Raw genomic sequence first — 20,692 nt, forward strand, 5'->3', positions numbered from 1 at the left:
GCTTTAGCAGTCACACAAAACACACATTTGCATATTATTATTCAATAAAATCTGAGAATATATACCATTATCTAGATCTATTATTTTTAAATTATTTTTAAAATAATACCATAAATTAAAATTAAAAAGGGGTAAAAATGCCTGAGTACGGGATAAATACTTACAAATGAGTCGCTGTCATCTTTTACTCCATTGCCTGCGTTGGTCTGTTGGTTCTCCAATGTGGCGTTTACTCCTTGTATTGCTTGTATCCAAGATTCCCTACACGGACAGCAACGGTTGATGAGAAGAGAGAGAAAAAAATTGTTTAAATTCAAGACCAAATAATTACAGTTATTTCAAACCAGAATGGCTAAATTGTCAATCAAACTTTAGTGCACGTTTAGAGTTGTACAAATATTTTAAAAATGCAATCTCTAAAAAAAATATAGAACCGACATGAAACATCATCACTGAAAAAAACACCCCCAAAAACTGTTAAACAAGTTAATATGTACAACATTGAAAATGTAGATATTTTTTTTAGATAAGCATATGGACCATATAATTATGATACATGGCTTGCCTATAAACAAAGAGAATAAAATTAAAAGTAATGTAATTATAAGTGATATTGAAAATTGTGGATTAAATATGATTGATATTGCTAGTAAAATATCTTCACTTCGTTTGGCATGGATATCTCGTTTTTTTTATGATAATGGCTCTTATTGGAAAAATATGTTTAGATACTGGTCCGATAAAATAGGGGGCTTGCCACTTTGTTTACATTTCAATTGTAACATAAAAGATATGAATTTATTATGCTCTAAACATAATTTGCCAGAATTCTATGTAGATCTTTTTTGTACTTGGTCAAACTAAAATTCATTGATATGTTTAAAGTAAGAAATATTCCAAATGAAATTATTTGGAAAAATAGTAACATTACCTTTAAGAAAAAAATATTTTGTTATCGAGAATGGCAAGAGGCCGGTTTATTGAAAATTCGTAATTTGATTACAGATGGTATTTGGAATGACTCTACATTACTAAATACAAAAGTGAAAGCACAACAGCTCTTATTTGATTTTAAATATACAAAATTAAAGAAAGCCTTTCCACAGTGTTGGTTGGATAGATTAACCTATGATTTTGAACAAGAATGTGATATTTCGAATATTATAGAAATAGAAACAGGAGATAAACTGAATGTTTTTGTTATGAAAGTGAAAGATTACTATCGTTTGTTAATACGTAAAAAGTCAAGAGAACCAAATATAATTTACTTTTGGAATTCCTTTTTAGATTTTGATAATGACTTTGTTTGGAAGGATGTATTTTTATTAAAATTAAAGCAAACTCGTAATAATAAAGTTAAACAATTTAATTTCAATGTGATTCAAAGGTTTATTGCTTCAAAAGAAAACTTATTAAATGGCAAATTGTAAATAATAATTTATGCAACTCTTGTGGACAAGTTGACTCAACTTTTCATTTTATGTTATATTGCAAGGATGTGACTTTGTTTTGGAAAATAATATGTAATTTGATATTTAATCTATTCCAAAAATAAATACAAATAGACCAGAAGATAACAGAGGTAAGGAGATTGGAAACAAGAAATATTCTCTTCTGAAAATTGTTTTAAATTATGCGCAATATGCAATTTATAAATGGTACGTTAAGAAGATTGTTAATGGTTCTGTTTACTACTCACATACTTTTTTTTAATGATTCAAGTCGTTGCTAAGATTATTTTTAAGATATGAATGTGTTAGCAAAGAAAATAATACTAAGCTGGAAGAATTATTGAATAATTATACTCCAACTTTTAGCCTATGTTATGTTTCACTCAACATTGAGTTATTAATGTAAATATGTATTGCTATTATGGACATAAAACCTCGCTTGAGGATAAGAGAAAAAAAATAAACAAAGAGAATCGGTAAAACAAGTGTTAATATATTTCAAATGGAAGTGTTTTTTTATAATAAATATTAATTGAAAACACTGATAAACATTTCAAAACTACATTTCATTACAGATCACCATTTAATAATACTATTTACAAGAAGTCTGAACCTGAATCAAGCAAATTTTAGCACATAATTATAAGGCCACAAAAGGATGTTAATTTTTCTAACTTAATTGACAACAATTCGTAAAGGTCACATTAAAGTTAGATACCCCCCCCCCCCCCCACCCCCAGTTAAATCAATAACTCTACCATGTCAATACATTTATTTGAAGAAAAAATGCAAATAAGGACCCTAATCTGAAGTTACCTCCATAGATTTATCATCATCAATAGTAAGGTTCACATAACAGTCCATTGACGCTAGGTTTATGTTGTGGTTTTAAACTTCAAGTGTTAGGGATTGTGCGGACACACTCATGGTTACAAAACACTTGAAGTTTACCTGCACTTATAATCCATGCGCGGTCTTAATTAAAGGGATAGTTGAGTTCTTGTTTTGGACCGCAAATGCCTTCAAAGTCCATGGTTATTGCTCTTATTCTTATTTATGACATTTCTAGTGCCCTATTAGGACCTAAAATTGCTATGAAGGTAATTTTAGACCCCAAAATGTGTAAAATTTAGCCAATACGATAATTCCAATTCAGCTCTACTTTTAAGAAAATACGGTGACCGTTAATTAATTAATAATAACAATACATGGGACGGCAGGTTGTGCGTATTATAACCTACACGAAAAAGCCCACAAAAAGCCAACATCGGCATTGGCTGGAATAAAACGTATAGGGCGCTATTTTTGTTTTTTAACGGCTGGTTCAAATTATCTAATATTTGTGGTGGTACACAAATATTAGCAATGGTTATACCTATGGATATTTCAGCCATCTCTGAACTGATTTTGATCAAACAAAGATGAATTTGTCATTTAAATTTTATGTTCTTTCAAATTTGACACACAGTTTTTCATTATCTCACAAAAAATATTTTGTGTAGCGCCCTCTGCAACAGAACTCAACTATCCCTTTAATTTAGCGCAATAAGTACGAGCAAAAAAAGGGTGGGGGGGGGGGGGTTCTCACTCGAAGTTAAATGCCATGCAGATGCAATTGACCTCGAGGTCATGCTATGCTTTCCTGGCTTGTAGTTTAAAACTTGTTGTTTCGGCCCCGTGTGAACCCCTTGTTGTGGAATAGCTGATCATTGGTTGACGTTTCACAAACTTTAAGACTAATTTTTAAGACTAAGTTTAAGACTAATTAGATGGTCTTGTGTGAACATAACTAGTATAGATCTACTGATGACCTTTGCAAATACAACAAAGAGCCACTATAGCTCACATAAATACAAAACACCCACCCACACACACACACACATAGATGGCAAATAACCACACTATTACAATTTCTTGTCTTATGTTGTGCAGCAATCTTGATTTTAGTTAATGAATATTCAATTTTTTTCTTCCGAACGTCCAATCGCTACGCCGGGGTACGAGTCAGCCCGGCTTGACCCAGTGATATTTGAATATTCATAAACCCAATATCAAACGTGTGATCTGATAGACTTTGTTTTGGTTCGTCGAACCGGAAATATATATCTCTCTCTCTCTTGTATATCCTCCCCCCGCTAAGATCGGAGATCGTCGGCACTGTGAGTCTGCCGATCGAGGTTCCATACATGGCTTTCTATAGGTTGTTGGGGGTACTTAACTAATGTTAAGTAGATTTTGAGGATTTGTGTAAAGATTGCGTATAAAATGCTACGTTTACACTATGTTCCCGGCGGCCACGGCAATCACGTTTCAGGCAACCGTGGACAAAATGGGATGGACGTGAGACAACGCGGGGGAAGGAATGCATGGGCAAACGTGAAAGGCCGTGATTGCCGTGGATGCCGTGTCAGATTTTTAAACTGTCAAAAAATTTGCCTTAAACGGGGTGAACGCAACAAAACGTGACAGTACGTATTATGCCGTAACAAAACTTGGGGTGGTCCGTAGTGGGACGGCCTGTATACATTCCCCTGCGTCTTACGCTCCTTTCAAGTTTTGTCACGTTCTGCCACGTTTAGTGCACGTTTTGTCACGGTTGCGGCGCATTTTGTCCCGTTTAGCCACGTTTTGCCACGTTTTTCCACGGTCCTCACGGCAAGCTAGGGTGTATGGAAGCCGTTTCGTCGCGTTCAATCACGGTGCATCCTGGCCCGGCGCGCTACATCGCGTTGCGTTTTAATTACTTCGTTCTGAGGCACGGCGTGCGCGGTCTGGGAGGGATAAAATTAAGCCAGGCCCGGCAGGAGGTTCATTCGAGTCTGAGCAGTCGGCGTCACATTGCAACTACAATACGAAGAGAGAAGGCAAAGCTATGCCACCGAATAAGCCAAGACGTACGAAGGCCCTACGTCCTGCACCACCACCACCAGTAGAGGTGCAGGAGCAGCCTGAAGATCCTCGCCGGATACCCCCGCCAGATGAAGAGGAGCATACTGCTGCTGCTGACCTAGCCTCTTGTTGATGCCCTCGCGCTGTTGGAGTCTCTAAATTCTGACGAGCGAAGCGAGTCAGAGAAACCGAGGCGCTTGCGCGGAGGGCCTCTTGACAAGTGCCCTGAATTTCTTATGTTTTACTTTGTTTGGCGAATATTCCGACCCAGCAGAGTTCGGTGAAAGTCATCCAATCAGAGAGAGCTACTATGACGTAATATCTACCGCTCTGTGCGAATTCCCTCCGTCAGAGCGAGACTGGCCGCCTAGTTGTAGTCTGCAAGCACAAACCCTGGTCAGTCGTAAAAGAGAGTGTGCACTATAAGACTACCATATGCCACGTACTATAGCTGCTCCTGACCTATATTGGTACAACCAGTAGGTACCAGTAGATAGCTGGGCTAGGCTTCTCTCAAGGCACAATGATTTTTTGATAAGGTGTCAAATTAGGGTCTGTGCTTGCAGACTAGCCTAGTTGGGCAATCCCGAACACACACGTACACACACACAATCGTTGCGGTCTATAATGCATAATTCAGTAGGAAATCGGGTCTCATGAATATATAATTCAGATCACTTGTCAAGAGGCCCTCCGCGCAAGCGCCTCGGTTTCTCTGACTCGCTTCGCTCGTCAGATTTTAGAGACTCCAACAGCGCGAGGGCATCGACAAGAGGCTACTGCTGACCCGGTCCCTGAACTGGAACCTGAACCTGAGAGTGAGGAAGCTGAAGACTTTTTTTTTTGTCCAGTTTATGAGGGGAAATTTCGCAACGGCTCAGTCAGCCGCTGAATAAGGGGGGGGGGGGGGGGGGGGGGGGGAACGGCACGATTTAAAAATTATTTTGCCTCCTTGAGCACAATTTTTTTTTTCAATTAAAAAAACCCTCCCCCCCCCCCCCCCCCCCCCCCCCCCTGCGTACGCGCCTGGTCACACATCACATCAAGACCAGAGGCCCTCATATGTATCAGCCCGTCATCGTCGCTTAGCAACCGACAGGTACAACATTGCCCGATCTAAATTCGACCACATATGCTAGAATTAGGCATCGTCCGACCTTCTAGCAGCAAGTGGGCGCTTATTATGGTGACCAAGAAAACCACCGGAGACTGGAGACCGTGAGGTGACCACCGTGCACTAAATAGGAATACAGTGCCCGATAAATAACAGATTCCCCATCTCCAAGATTTCACCTCAGCTCTAGCAGGCAAGCGATTTTTTTCCAAACTCGATCTCATCAGAGCGTAAACAAATTCCAGTCGACCCAGTAGACGTACACAAATCAGCCATCACCACTCTCTTGGGGTATATGAATTCGTGCGCATGCCTTGGGCTACGAAATGCCGCACAGACTTTTTAACGGTCATTGATGAGGTAACTCATGGTCTACCATTTTGTGTACGCTTACATCGACGACCTCCTCATCGCGAGTGAGACACAAGAGGAACATATTCAACAGCTACTCTTCTCCCGACTCTCGAAATACGGTGTCGTCATCAACCCACTCGAGTGTGAATTAAGCGCATCTTCTTTGACCAGGAAATGGACTTCATTAGCCTTACGACAGGATTGTGACATGAAACGAACATCATAATCAGGTTATCCGACCCCGAAAACCCTACGAATATATCAACCTTTATCAGAATAGCCTTTTCCTTTTGGAACTACACTAAGTGTAAACGTCTTGACCTTTAGCTCAGATGGCGGCCATTTTGGATTTGCCCAATACGGCGGCCCCAGAGGGCGCCCTTCTTGGAGCCCGGTAGAAATCGTAATAATATAGTATGAGCTACCTCTGGGCTAAATATAGCTCTAACAACCCAGATTAAACCCAGTTTCGTCTGTTTGACGCCAGAAGGGCAGTAATTCATTTACTTTAACAAAAGGAAATGCCCTTCTGGTTCTAAACAGACAATTTATTTCTGACGAAATAAAGCCTGGATCAATTGTCAAAGCACCTTTAATTTAGTAGGACGGGTACTTTGAGGTTTTGTTTCTTACCTTTCTTCACATGAATCTGCGGCAAACGTCCTCTCTACTAGAGTGGTCCACTGAAAGCAGCGAACGATGAATGTGTTGGGTCTGGGTTTCTCTGACTTCAAGATCATTGATTCTGCAGGGCACAAGCAAAAGAATCAAGAAAATTATGAGTTTGAAAGTACAAATATGTTTAGTCTGAATTTCTAAAATGTTGGTCCATAAAGTTATGGAAAGATTGCGTTCTGCTCTTTGAGATAAGATATTTGCTGCACAATAAATTAATAATTTACATGTGTTAGTTGTGTAGGCATGGAATACTACCTAAATGTACAATCTATTACATGTAAGCTATATAGAAACTGCGTATGATTATTGTTGCTAGTAATTAATTATTTTCATGTATCAGACATAAATGTTCATTTCTATTCCGCCCTATCTCCATTTGCTTCTTTTCTAAGCGCATAAGGATTTTCTTTGTGTTAGTGATATGCGCTATACAAAGAACGTTCATTATTATTATTATTATTATTACTGTGCCCCTTTTCCCTATATATGTGGAATTGTCACAAGCTTTCTCTTTTCATGTGCAGTTTCAACACATCGAGTTGAATTAACCTTCATTCAACTTAACTTTTTTTTAGGCAACAAATGTCTTCATTGTAAAAAAGCAGAACACATTATTTAAAAACTGGATTGGCTGAAAAATATGAAATTCAGAAGAAAAATATGCGGCAAGATAAAACACAGTCATGTCAAATTATTTGAGTAACTAGTTCTCATTTCATCTGTTTAGAGGCAGAAGGGTGGTAACTCATTCTCTTATACAGAGCAGGGAGGTGATAGAGAAGGAGTGGAATCAAGCCGCTCTCCTTTGATCCCATGCTCCAAGTCGCCGAAAAGTTATGCGCTAAGCTGCAACAGTACTGTTGACCGGGCACGATAAAAGAGCGCATGAAATATTAGGATTTAGAATCCCTACATCAGAAAATGGTATCTCAGCAAATTTTCGCTGTCGCTTTCAATGATTTCTCATCAATTGTTGAATGTGTACTGAGTTGAACCAGCGAGCACAAACTTTTGAATTTAATACATTTTTTCCAATTCCAAAAATACAAAAAGCACACGAAGGCAAACTTAAAGTTATCGAAGATTGTTAATCATGGATTTAATGACGGGACATTAAAACATGCGAAAACAGTGGGATTATCCTCCATTATAAAATGGGTTCAAGAATGTAGCCAATGAGAATTAAGCTTCGAAATGGATCACGTGTGCATGCATTAATTGTTATGCACAGGGATTGCATTGTGGTGATAACAACCTTGCACAAACGGTGCAATTAATAATAAAAAAAAAGCATAATGTACACTGCGTGTAATTCAATGGATGTTTACGAGAAGTCGCACCATGCTATGCCCAGTTTGTTTACGAGGCCACTGCTGTCGCGATCGTCTGTGCATGGAGTGCATTTTGGTAATATTAACTGTGGACGAAGGTTGCTGGGAGACATCTTAGGCCTTGCCAAGTAAGATTGTCGACCCATTTTATAAAACAAATAATACACAGGTTTTCGTTGTGACGTTATGGCGATGCAGCGCTCTAATATGGTATTCACAATGGCACAAAATACACTCGGCTACGCCTCGTGAATTTGATTGCACCATAGTGATTAGTGAATACCTCATGCGCTGCACCGCACATAACGCAGTTACACCTGTGTATTATTTGTATAATATTAAGTTTTTGTAGGGATCTAATTCTTATTTTACTAACTCTGGCGCACAAATTATAGGAAGGGCGCAGAAATAAATTTAAAAAAATTGTTTGATGCACTATAATATTCCTAATGCAATCCCCACATAAAGTTTATAATTACACTAGAATTTTGCAGGTAATTTAATAAATGTGAAACTGGTGCCTGGCCTCCAAAAATTCCCGCAGTGAACATGGAACTTCAAAGCCAAGTGGAATGTTACGCATCCCATCGTTACGCTTTAGAACTCAGTCATGCGTTTAAATAAATTACAAGAGTTTCCACTCCTTCTCTAACACCTCTCTACAGAGTTAATGCTCTTCTGGTTCAAGATCAAGTCACACACGTAAAGAAAAAAAAGCGTTATCCAGTATATATTGTTTAAAACATGTGAGACCATTAATTTTGCAAGATACAGCCGTAATGTTATATAAAACCCTTTTGCAACCTCATTTTGATTATTCGGCATCATGGAGAAATGCTTGCAAAACTCATCTTAAGCAAATATCAGTAATTCAAAATAGAGCACTGCTAGTAGTTCTGTCTGTCGATAGCCGTTTCAACACAAATCTGCTCTATTCTATCCTAAAAGTTGATCGTGTTGATATACGTTGGAAAAAAAACATGCCCTAGCACTAATCTTTAAACTAGTACACAATTTGCTTCCTAAATCATTATGCGAACGAATTTCCCTCAAAGAATACACCCACAGGCTCAGGAATTATGTTAATATACTCACTTTAGAAAAAACCATAACCAATTTCAAACGAAAGGGATATATCTATTCATGTGTCCAATTATTCAATGCCTTACCTCTCTTGTCAACTACCCGGCAATTTGAACTGGAGGTAGATGCATTGTTCTAGTCCGTCACTCTCACCCTCTTCTTCTATCTCTCTTTCTTTGTTCTTTTCTCGTACCTCTTCTTCTTTTATCTCTATTTTATCACATTCTCTCTTTCTTTGTTCTTTTCTCATCCTATCCCATTTTACTCTTCCCCTATGGCTATTGATTAAAATGACACTTTTTGATGACACATATTATCTATGTCTGTTATGTTAGCTTCTTACTTAATTTTGTTCTTTCTAATTTATTCATATGAAACCTTTTATATCATATATCTTTATGTTTGTTATTTTATTTGATGCAATAGTTTGTTAGTTTAATTTTGTATTTGATGCAATAGTTTGTTATTTAATTTTGTATTTGATGCAATAGTTTGTTATTTAATTTTGTATTTCATGCATGTAAATCATCTTTAAGTAGTTTTTTTCTATGTATTTACTGATGTATAATTATTTGTGTTTTATGCTTTTTACACGGACTTGCTGAAAAGCAGTCTTTTTAGACTGATGTGAGTTCACCGTGAATAAATAAATTTTAAAAAAAAATTAAAAAAAACAGATGACATCATAGTATGGTTTGGTATGATGTGGGCTGGTGTGGGATAAACTGATGTGGGATGGCGTGGTGTGGTGTGATGTGGTGTGATGTGGTGTGGTGTGGTGTGGTGTGGTGTGGTGTGGTATGATATGGTATATGGCATGGCATGGCATGCTATAGTCTAGTTATAGTAGGGTAGAGGATATAGTATCAACAACAAAAAACATGAGATATGACTTACTTTCTATGCGGAAGTCATTGAGGGCATTTGGCTCTACTTTCCCTTTAGGTGCATCCTTGTAACCACGAAATTCCCCATTGGAATTCAGTCGGAAGTACCTGGGTCTCCAGTTCTTGATGTACTCACCTGAAAACAAGAACATAAATATTTAGAACTTGAGAAGAAAGGGCTCAAATAAGGAGATAGTTTGATTTGATATTTTTACCCTTCCGACCTTTTTTCAAAGTTACAAACTAATCACAACATAATCGTGATAATAAACAAATCATATAATTAATACATCATCAACGTAAAATACTAACATTGATATAATAACCCCCAAAATAATCATGAAAAAGGATTGCCACATATTCTAAGCTTGAAGACGTGGTATAAACCTTCATAAGTAGTAGAGTTTAGTTTAGTGTAGTGTAGTGTAGTCTAGTCAAGTCTAGTCTAGAATAGTCTAAAATAGTCTAGTCTAGTCTAGAATATTATAGTCTAGTCAAGTCTAGTATAGAATAGTATAGTATAAAATAGAATAGAATGGAATAGTAACAAATAATTTTGTTATTGTAGACTACAATAACATTAGGCCTATATTGCTGGTTACACCGTTCATTCACTTGACTTGAAATGAAGAGGCTGAGGTTTTTAACCATTGACTAGTGCAAAGGACCTGAGACAAGGCGTTAAGTTCTCTCTCTGAACCCACGTGCACAATAGTAATGGGGGTTCTAGGACACCTACCCCCTGGACAACCACCCTGCGGATATCCACCCCTAGGATAACCATCCTCTAGGACAACTACCCCAGACAACTACCCCCTACGACAACCACCCTCTCTAGCACAACTACCCCCGGACAACTATCCTAGTTGGAACAAATGGGAAAGTTGTCTGGCGCTTTGTCCAGTGACACTGCCGATTCAGCCAATTTACAGTTCCCAAACATATAGAGATTACAACTTTCAAAATTCATAACTTGTTTGTGACCTAAACTCTTATAAAGTTAATATTTTTTCTTACAAATAAAAGTGAATAAACACAATTCAAAAATATGAAATTGCATATACGCAAGAAAGAAAAGAAAACACTCAGAACATTTCTAGCTGTTATATTTCTGAGAATCAACAAAGCACATATTTCACAAGGCGCATGGATATATTGTAAATCAGCTTTAAATTGAGGTACTTTTTTTCCCCCCTTTTTTTTCAATAGTTTTTTCTATCGATTCCAAACAATACAAATTAATTTTAGAAATAAAATAGTTGTTTTTCCTTGACATGAATTCAAACACATTTTCATTAAATAGATTGTACAATTGATGAATACAAAAATGAATTCAGTTGTAACATAAAACAAATAACCCCATCCAACCAAACACACTACTACCCCCTCCCCCCCCCCCCTCCCCACCACCATGCGACACACACACACCACCCGATCACACTTCCACCGCACACTGCTCCTCCTCAGAATACCCCAAATTGGAGCGATAGACAAACAGAAACAATCTATTTTTTTTTAAATTAAAAAAATCATTTAAACGAGGCTACAATAGCTGATAGAGGCAGAACACAAGCATGGTGATAGAGCTTTCACTCATATAGCATCATTTTTATGGAATGACCTCCCAAACACATTACGTTGTATATATTAAAACATTCATATCTGAACTCGAAACTCATCTTTTCAAGTTAGCACATCAATAGTATTTAAGGATAAGTAGTATTTAAGGAGAAGTAGTATTGTATTTTTTTCTCTTAGTAAGTACTTCATTGTTTTCTATATGTTTCTGTTTCACCTTACTTTTATGATCGTGTTATACTTTATATAATTATGTATATTGTAACAATGTAAAGCGAATTGAAATGCCAACAGACATGAAATGCGCTATAAAAAAAACAAATTATTATTATTATTATTTTTGATAGCCACAGTAGCCAGTGTAAACAGTTCATGAAAACTTCACTTGTTCCCCCTTCTGGATAAATGTAAGGCTAATTTACCTGCCCTCCCTGCAATATTACGGACTTTCCCCAGGCATCTATATATCCAATATTTCATTGCAAAAGTAATTGTATTAAAAATCTTTATTCGTGGGGAGTTACCGGACAACCCTAAATGAATATCTATCCAGTCGATAGACCTTAATTCCCTTACCTCAAACGTAGCTATTACATTTTGCCATATTCTTTGAACATGTACACACTTCCAGAACAAGTGTAAATATGTTTCTATCTTTTGCTTACAAAATGAGCACAAGTTATCTACAACAAAGCCGAATCTGAATAAATGTTCTCTAGTATATATTGCTCCATGAAGCAGTTCATACGAAATTTTCTTAGTCTGTTAACAAGAGTAACTTTCCTAGGCATACTAAATATCTCCCGACATACCTCATTTGAAAAATCTGAAAATTCCCGTCCATCATGAATCTTCAAGACAAATACATTTTGTAACTTCTCTATAAAATATTCATAAACCTTCCTCGACCTTGGTCGGGTTGGTTTGATCGGCAGTGGAAACCCCCCATAAGCGCAAATTTCACCTTTCTATTTTTTGAATAATCCTTTCATTGCCAGAAATGTATTCCGAGCAATTTCTATTCTTATTTTTATTTCTGCTTCGCATCTGGCATCATCTGTGATATTTTGTCCTAAGTAGATGTAATTACTGACCTGCTCAATGATATGTCCATCGAGTTTCAAACATATTATAGGCTTATTCTCTGTCCTACTAAAAATCATTGACTTAGTTTTCTTGACATTCATGCTTAGAACAAACTCTTCACTTTTGAACTTTACAATATATACATGTTGTAAATCTGCTTCAGTCTCTGCGCAAAATACAGTGTCATCAGCATAACGTAAATTATTAATATTTACACCCCCAATACTACCACCTTTCATATCTGAAATGTCCCTGAATACCAACTATGTGCACAAGTTGAACAGAGATGGGGACATTACGCATCCCTGACGTACTCCTCTTTTGATTTTTGTGTAACCTGTAATTTCATTGTTAATTTTGATGGCAGCTGTCTGCTCCCAGTAAAGTTTAGATATGAGACGTATGTTCTTACCATCTAGATTAATTTTTTAAAAGCTTTCAATCAATTTGTCGTGGTGAATTTTGTCGAATGCTTTAGAGTAGTCAATAAAGCACACATATATTTCTTTATTTACAGCAATATACCTTTCTGTCATCATTCTCATACAGAATATTGCTTCTCTAGTACCACTTTGAGTTCTAAAACCAAACTGTTCCTTACCTACTTCAATGTCAATTTGAATTTTTATTCTGTTGAGAATGATCTTTAAGAGCAACTTGGTTACATGGCTCATAAGGCTAATTGTCCGGAAATCTTCACATACACTTGCCTTAGGCTTCTCTGGAATTGGCACAAATATCGACTTTTTCAGATCTTCAGGAATATGACCTGTATTGTATATTTGACAAATACTAGTCAAAATTTAATGTTCAATCCCAAATTCTTTTAAAGCCACAAGTTCTTCCCGTGTTATCACATCTGGGCCTTCAGATTTAGAAGTTCCCAGTGAATGCAGAACTTGTTTAACTTCTTATTCAAGTATACTTGGACCCTCGTTGTCAGTGATTGGAAGTTCTGGACCTCTATCATAATCAAACAGGTCTTGGATATATTCTTCCCATCTTTGTTTAATATCATCCCTTTCAAAGAGATAAGATGTTCCATCCTTGTTCTTGATACATCCGCTTGCTGCCTCGTCTGTCTTCTTCTTAAAATGCTTGATTTCTCTGTGCATTTCATTTGTTTGGTTTGTCTTGGAGAAATGCTCAATTCTATTTCTAACACATTTTTTATTTAGCCATTCTTCTTTTGCTCTTTTACATTCATTATCAATTTCCTTATCGATGTCTCTGTATGATTTGGAGTTTCTGACTTGCTTTTGCCTCTCCTGCATCAAGTTCAGAATCTTTTCTGTCATCCATGGTTGTTTCGCTAGTTCCTTTTTAGTTGGTAGTGTCTTATTTCTATGCTGAATGCTTTTTTTTCAAGCATTTCCATTCCACTTCTAGTTTCTCAATGTCATTTACTTCATTATTTGTTTGTTTTATTTATTCTGTGACTAGACAATTATACCTATTTCTAACTTCCATAAAGTATTTTTCTGCTATGTCTGTTTTATTTAGAGCTGTGACATCCGGAAGAGGGTTTCTTTTTGTTCTGGGGAGTGTATTCTTTAGCTTTATTTCGATTTCTGCAATCACCGGGTTGTGATCAGAATCGCTTTTCCAGGTGTACGTTCTTCTTTTATGTTGTTGGTAAAAGGTGTTGGTTATCGCTAGATCATATTCCTTACAGAACTGAACAAGTCGATCACCCGGTTCATTACGATGGCCTAGTCCATTATTGTCCAACAATCTTTCCATCCTTACTTTCTCGGACTTTAGCATTCCAATCACCTATCACGCTAACAACTTCTGTTGATTTACAATGCTTTAGCATTTCATCTATTTGATCGTAATACTTTTCTTCTTGTTTATCACTTGAATCACTGGTTGGGGCATACACTTGAATTACTGCTAGGTTTAAACGGTTTAGCTTTCAGCTGCATTAACATCATTCTCTCATCCAGTAACCTAGAATGTGTTAACATTCCAAAATCCAACACCATGTTGGTGTTTTTCTCCTCCAGAGTATATGAAGGTCTAATCATCTCTCTTCACGCATCCATTATCAGTCCACCTAGTTTCCGCAATACCTATAATATCTAGTTTCATCCTATCAGCCTCCTGAATGAGGTTATCTAATTTCCCTGCCTTATACAACGTCCTAACATTCCATGTCGCAATGCGCAGTCGATTTCCTCTTGTTTTCAGGGACAGAGCATCACAACCTAATCTTCCCGAAGGCTTTGAACTAGGTTGGCTATTATAACGTACCTTATTTGCAAAAGGCAGCAACTCTTCCCGAAGTCTATTTACAGCAGGACTAATTGTTCGGGGACCAGTCGGGCTTGCATCTCGTTTTTCTTTCTGTTTGTACTTATTTATGATGTTGCAGACAATACATGGTGAGGTACCAAACTCTCCCATGGTAGCTGGCCGTTGGCTCCATGTGAGCCCATCCTACTATGTCCCATTTGCAGGCCCAAAAATGAAAAGGTTAAATTCCAACGGCATTTGAAAGATAATGCTAATGTAGAACTTCCTTTAAAAAGGTGGGGCTTGAAAATGTCTTCAAGTGGGAAAATAACGACTATTAGTTGTCAAATCGACTTAGGAGCTATAGAGCCAATAAGTAATAGTCTTGATTTTCAGACCATTGTACCGAATGGTCCTACGATTTATGCTGCGCAAAGATTCAATCAGTTTAATTTTGGCCATTACAAGAAGTGGGTTATTGATGTAGACAAATGCTCATGTACCCTTTACAGCTCATGCTATGTATATTATTACCAAAGAAGAAAAAAAGCCAGTCACTCACTCAATAGTGTCTGACAGTGAAGTCAAGCAAGTAAACGGGTTTCCTTGCACAATTTAAATATTAGGACACTGCTAATGTTTAAATTTCACAAATAGGACATACATGACTTACTCATAATTCCTGCAAAGTTCTACAGAATTTGAGGTTGGCTGCCAAAGGTATATAGTACCTTTAACCCTTACTGTACTGGGGGGGGGGGGGGGGGGGCTGGGATCCCCCCCCCCCGACATTTTCGGAGATTGCGCCGCAACCGCTTGGAACTTTGAATTGTCGTTTCATGACTTTGTTTTCCTTAAGTCTTTGCACATCTTGATACCATTTTCGTCGAAATCGGATATACCTGTAAGGTGTTACATAATTAGTATGCGCATGTCATCAAAAAGTGCTATAATAATATTGCATAATATTCATGCACAACTTGTGAATACAGGTTTAGATGTATGAATTGATATTAAATTGCTTTTATAAGTTTTTCAAAGTAACTTGATGAATTCCAGAACAAAAGAATACATTCGAAATAAAACAATAGATATAATAAGAAATTAAAAAAACAGTAAAATACAAAAGAAAATAAATATTTGAAAATCGCATCAAATTTGCATAAATTATCATTATTAATTACATCAAAATAACTATTTTTTTTGTCAGAAAAGAAGTTTCATATGAATAATGAGTTTCATATGAATAATGAGTTTCAACATTCAAAAAGTGGAGTCTGACAATTTTTGTAATGATTCTAGTTCCCTGTACTATTTCCAGATTTGATATTCATGAATGCGTAATTTGCGTATTCATAATTTATGCAAATTAACCTATGCATTTTCACATATCATAAACATAATGAAACCTCATGAATTTGAGATGAAGGAAACATTTATTCAATACTTTTACAAGATTCTTCACAAGTCTTCAGACAAATATGTAGAGTTTTCTTGAATTGCATAAAATTAGCATTTTGCATAATTAACTAGGCTATAACGACAAAAATTTGCATATTAGGAAAAAACTAATTATACCATCTTGTTCCTTACGTAAATATCTACAAACATGCAAATTTTCGTGTTCATCGGACATTAAATCACAGGGGGGGGGGCTCCCATTCCCCCCCATCAATTGTTAAATGTGTAATGAGTAGAACAAGCGAACAAAAACTGTGTAATTTCATCCTTTTTCCAACTGCAAAAATACAGAAAACCCAACTTATAGCATGGAGTAACTCCATGACATCATGGATTTAATAACGGGGCATTAAAACACGCACAAATTAGCGCATTATCCTAAAATGTTGAGTTTTTGTCAGGATCTAATTTTTCTTTTACCAACTCTGGCACACAAATTTATAGGAAGGGCGGAGTACTAAATTGGAAAATTTGTTTGATGCACTACTCCCATTACATTCCCCATATAAAGTTTATAATTTACACTTAAATTTTGCCGGTAATTTGATATTTTGTAATAAATGTGAAACTGGTGCATGCATGGCCTCCGAAATTCCCCACAGTGGAAACGCGGTTCGGAGCATGGAACTTCAAAACAAAGTGGAATGTTACACATCCTATTGTTACGCTTTAGAACTCACGAATGCGTTTGAATAAATTACAAGAGTTACCACTCCTTTCTTTCATCTCCCTGGTTCAATTGTGCTGTCACGGGCATGAAGAGAATGGCATCATGACACATAGCAAGCACCTTAAAGTGCGGGTTCATAGAAAATCACAAATATGGCAAATAGCGTATTACTAGAAACTGGTAAGCTAACAGATGGCCATCATGCAAGTTTTAGGTGAACTACATATCGTGTGGTTTATAAAAATACAAATAAAACAACCTCCATAGCATCTTGGATTTGCGAGAGATTGGCCGGAAAAATAACGATGTTTTAATGCCGTCACAATATGAACCAACCATACCCAAGCAGACGACATCCTATAAAGAATGAACATAATTGCAATGCTTTTATTTCTCATATTATGAGTTTAGTATATATAAATGTGATGGAGTTTTACACCATTCAAAAAGGGATATGACCCCCATTCTGATAACTAAATTATTTTGTTTGTAAATAAATACACTTGAAACGCCGAACATGCCGCGGTGTATGCAGCTGAAAATACAATGGCGTCTTATTTTATTTACAAGGGACGGATTCTTTTCTTTTTTAATCCTTGCATTTTTCATCAAAATAATACCATGTCCCGGGTTTAGAGTGAGGCAATAGATTAAACATTTCGCCTGAGGGTATTGAAGTAAGAGAAATAACTGAAGAAAAGATGACAAAACAGGCACTGAAATTGTGTGAGATGTCATGAGACATCGTCTGCTTGTGCACATCATGTTCAACATGTGACGTCATATCTCAGCAGCGACCGGGGAGCTTTTCAGGTGCCATGTCGGGGCTGTATCTAAGCGTTTTGTAATTGTTAATAATCATTACTTCGAATGTTTCCAAGCATTGGCTTTTGATAACCTTGGCCAATCAAAATGTCACCTTTGCAATAATGACATTAAAGTTAGTTTTTTAAATCAATGAGCCTTCTCTTTAAGCTACGAACTAGCCCTACCGGGGAAAAAATGCCTGATCTTGCTGCACCGTTCTCCAGCAATTTAAGGTACAAGACCAACTAGAACATCATTCACAGGTGCTCTAGTAAGATACCCTACTTACTAGTTACAGCTAGCCCATGTATCATCCAACCTGATCTCCCATATCTCTCAAGGCATCTACAACTACCCATCACCCTGCATGTCGCTGGCTGTACTGTCTACGGCATTACAGTAGCACTTGTGAGACAAGAAGTACTCAAAATTGGCCAGACTATTTTATGCAATAAACAAGGGAAACGCTCTCGGCGGTCTCGCCTGCATTACGCAATTCAATATGATGAAAAATTGAGGTTTGAACATTATTTATAGGCAGGGTGGCCCATAATTATGAGCAAGCCCTAAAATATGAAATTCTCTGAATATAATCAGCATTATGAAGTGAATATTGACTAAGAATCATCATAAGAATTATTTACTATTATTATTTTGTACCAAGATTGATAACTTTCATGAGCTATACGTGAAATGGTGGATCTAATGTTCCGACAAACAGGAGTTGTTTATAAATTGAGTTATTTTTCATTAAGCTATCTCACCTCGTTTTAGTATCCATCCTTCTTTGACTGTTATCGGTGCTTCCGACATTGTTGTTGTTATCTGGTGTTGGGAAGAAATAAAGAGAGAAAATGAGATGACAGCTGCAGGGTACTTTCTATGTTCTATATTTTCAATCAAGATATATAGCTATGGTAATGAAAATGGAGAATTCTTATTCTTGAAATTTGCGTTAGATAGCACAGTTGATGGTTCGTCTCTGTTGCAGAACTCATCTACACCCCCCCCCCTTTTTTCTAATATTTGAAGTTAATTTTTATTGGATACACATATATTAACATATGTAAAAACATTTTGAAATTGAATATAATCTAAAACTTGTATCGAAACCAAAGAGTTTTGTGACTACACTAATGTGTAGCCTATATTATTATTTCTACTAAATATTCATCCCCGACATTCAAACAATAAAACGTTCATCAAATCTGCATATAAACTTAACTTCATCCAGTTTAGAAAACTCTATCACCCCAATTGCTTTTAAAGGTCAAATTCTCATTTCACACACTGGAAAATGTACAGAAGCAATATTTATATTTCTGATTTCCCCAATACAATTACAAAATCTGTAAATAAGTTTATTAATTATTTGGTTAGCAATTCAGTCACAAAAACAGATCAGCTATAATGGTGCAGGCCAACATTGGACTACTATTCATATTAAGGAGAATCCCATTTCGGTGCAGAGTTTTCCATACTGTACCCTTCTCTCAAACGAGATCACAGAGCCCTCAGTAGGCCTGTCTTCATCAGCTCGAGTTGGCCAAATAGCATTATGATTATGAATGACAAAGAAAGCGGACAAAATATACAGTTCCTCAGGTAGACAAAGGAACATCCCTTCACTGCTATTATGTAAAAATGTGTAGAACAGGTGTCACATGCATATTCACTTTTTAATAACCTCCAGATCTCATTCCCCTTGTGACATCATCTGTCAGTCATCAATGAGCTTACTTGAGAAAGTGGTATGTATCTTTGCCGAAGTCGACCACCTGTTACATTACTTAATATAGTGGCAACATACAAGTTGCTATGTCAGACATGCTGTAGCATCACCAGGAAGACAAATGTATAGTACATTATGTATGGAAGCATGCAATTCTATTATGAACGTGTGCTAAGCTGGGGGAAATTACATACCATTGTCTATTCTAGAATATTAGTTTAGTCTGACATGTCTGACATAACAACTTATATGCTCAAAATTTATATTTCACACACTACATAACTCAATGAAATTGATATCAACTTGAAGGTATTTTTATTATCCATCTGTTGACACCAATTCCATTGGTGATTAGAGGTTTTATCTTTGAAACTCGATGTAAACACACTAAACACGTCCTCAATACATTAATACACATACAGTTAATACACATTTGGACAAAAATGTAGTTTTTGTGGAAATCAAATCAATAACTTTGGGTTGCTATAACTTTCACTGAAAAGAGATATAAGCCTCACCTTTGCAAAGGATATTTTCCTTGTAGATGGACAAATTCCTGGAAAGTTACGGAAAAAGGTACCTCTCCGATTTCGATACATGTATATGGAAAATAACAATTTTTGATGTTTAAAATTCAATATTTCGAAAAAGATCGCAAAAAATCATGTGTTTTACTTAATTGTTTATGTTGGTTGATCCCAACAAATTACTATTATTCGTCAAAAGGGCCTATTTTTTGGACGCCCCCTCCGACTTAGTGGTGTTCACTACAAATGATTAAAAAAAACACCTCTGAAAGAGACCTAAAGTTTTTTAGTTTTAAATATTAATAGTCTACTAACCAAAAGGCAAAGCTTCAGATCAGTTCACTCTTCTGTTCAGTCTCTACTAGTCTCAAATCTGTATCGATGTAGAACGAAAGCTTCAGTCTCCGATATCGACGGTTGTTCTGCTGAGATTACATCTGGCTCCTCTGACCGCCTCTGTACATAATAAAGTTAGGTTACAACCAGCGCTGACAGTTGTCGGCGGACAAATGTTGATGAAACGCCTTGTTGTCTGCTGCCTCGAGATCACTGGAGCGAAGAAAGATAACAATGTATAGCAAGAATCCCTATTCAGTGAAGGTTTATCATTTCTATGCAAATGCTTCTTCTACCATCTTAACCAGTGGTGCGTTTCAAACTCCGAATGGTGTGGGCATCATCCCATGGTTGTGTCCAGTATTAAGGGCGTGTTTTGCTACTTGCTGACTTATCTGAGGGCCCCAGGGGCGTACGCAGGGGGGGGGGGGGGGGTTTGGGGGTTCAAACCCCCCCTTTGGTATTTTTAT

The 20,692-nt window shown here is 36.8% G+C and overlaps 1 protein-coding gene across 3 annotated transcripts in view; it reads right to left on the reverse strand.

Annotated features, from left to right (window-relative positions):
- LOC582897 (RAC-gamma serine/threonine-protein kinase) overlaps window positions 1–20,692 on the reverse strand; it is a 37,652-nt gene that overhangs the window by 15,360 nt on the left and 1,600 nt on the right. For 2 of the 3 annotated variants that reach the window (XM_030999038.1, XM_030999037.1), the window contains 5 exons: window positions 20,202–20,435; window positions 18,392–18,452; window positions 9,798–9,923; window positions 6,442–6,553; window positions 165–261 (listed from right to left, as the gene is read on the reverse strand). In XM_030999038.1, the coding sequence (XP_030854898.1) occupies window positions 165–261; window positions 6,442–6,553; window positions 9,798–9,923; window positions 18,392–18,440 (384 nt within the window). In that variant the 5' untranslated portion in view covers window positions 18,441–18,452; window positions 20,202–20,435. The remainder of the gene's footprint in view (window positions 1–164; window positions 262–6,441; window positions 6,554–9,797; window positions 9,924–18,391; window positions 18,453–20,201; window positions 20,436–20,692) is intronic. The other variant, XM_030999039.1, reaches the window with a different exon arrangement.

This window comes from Strongylocentrotus purpuratus, unplaced genomic scaffold (genome assembly GCF_000002235.5).
Source record: "Strongylocentrotus purpuratus isolate Spur 01 unplaced genomic scaffold, Spur_5.0 spur5_scaffold_5, whole genome shotgun sequence".
Lineage (NCBI taxonomy): Eukaryota > Metazoa > Echinodermata > Echinoidea > Camarodonta > Strongylocentrotidae > Strongylocentrotus > Strongylocentrotus purpuratus.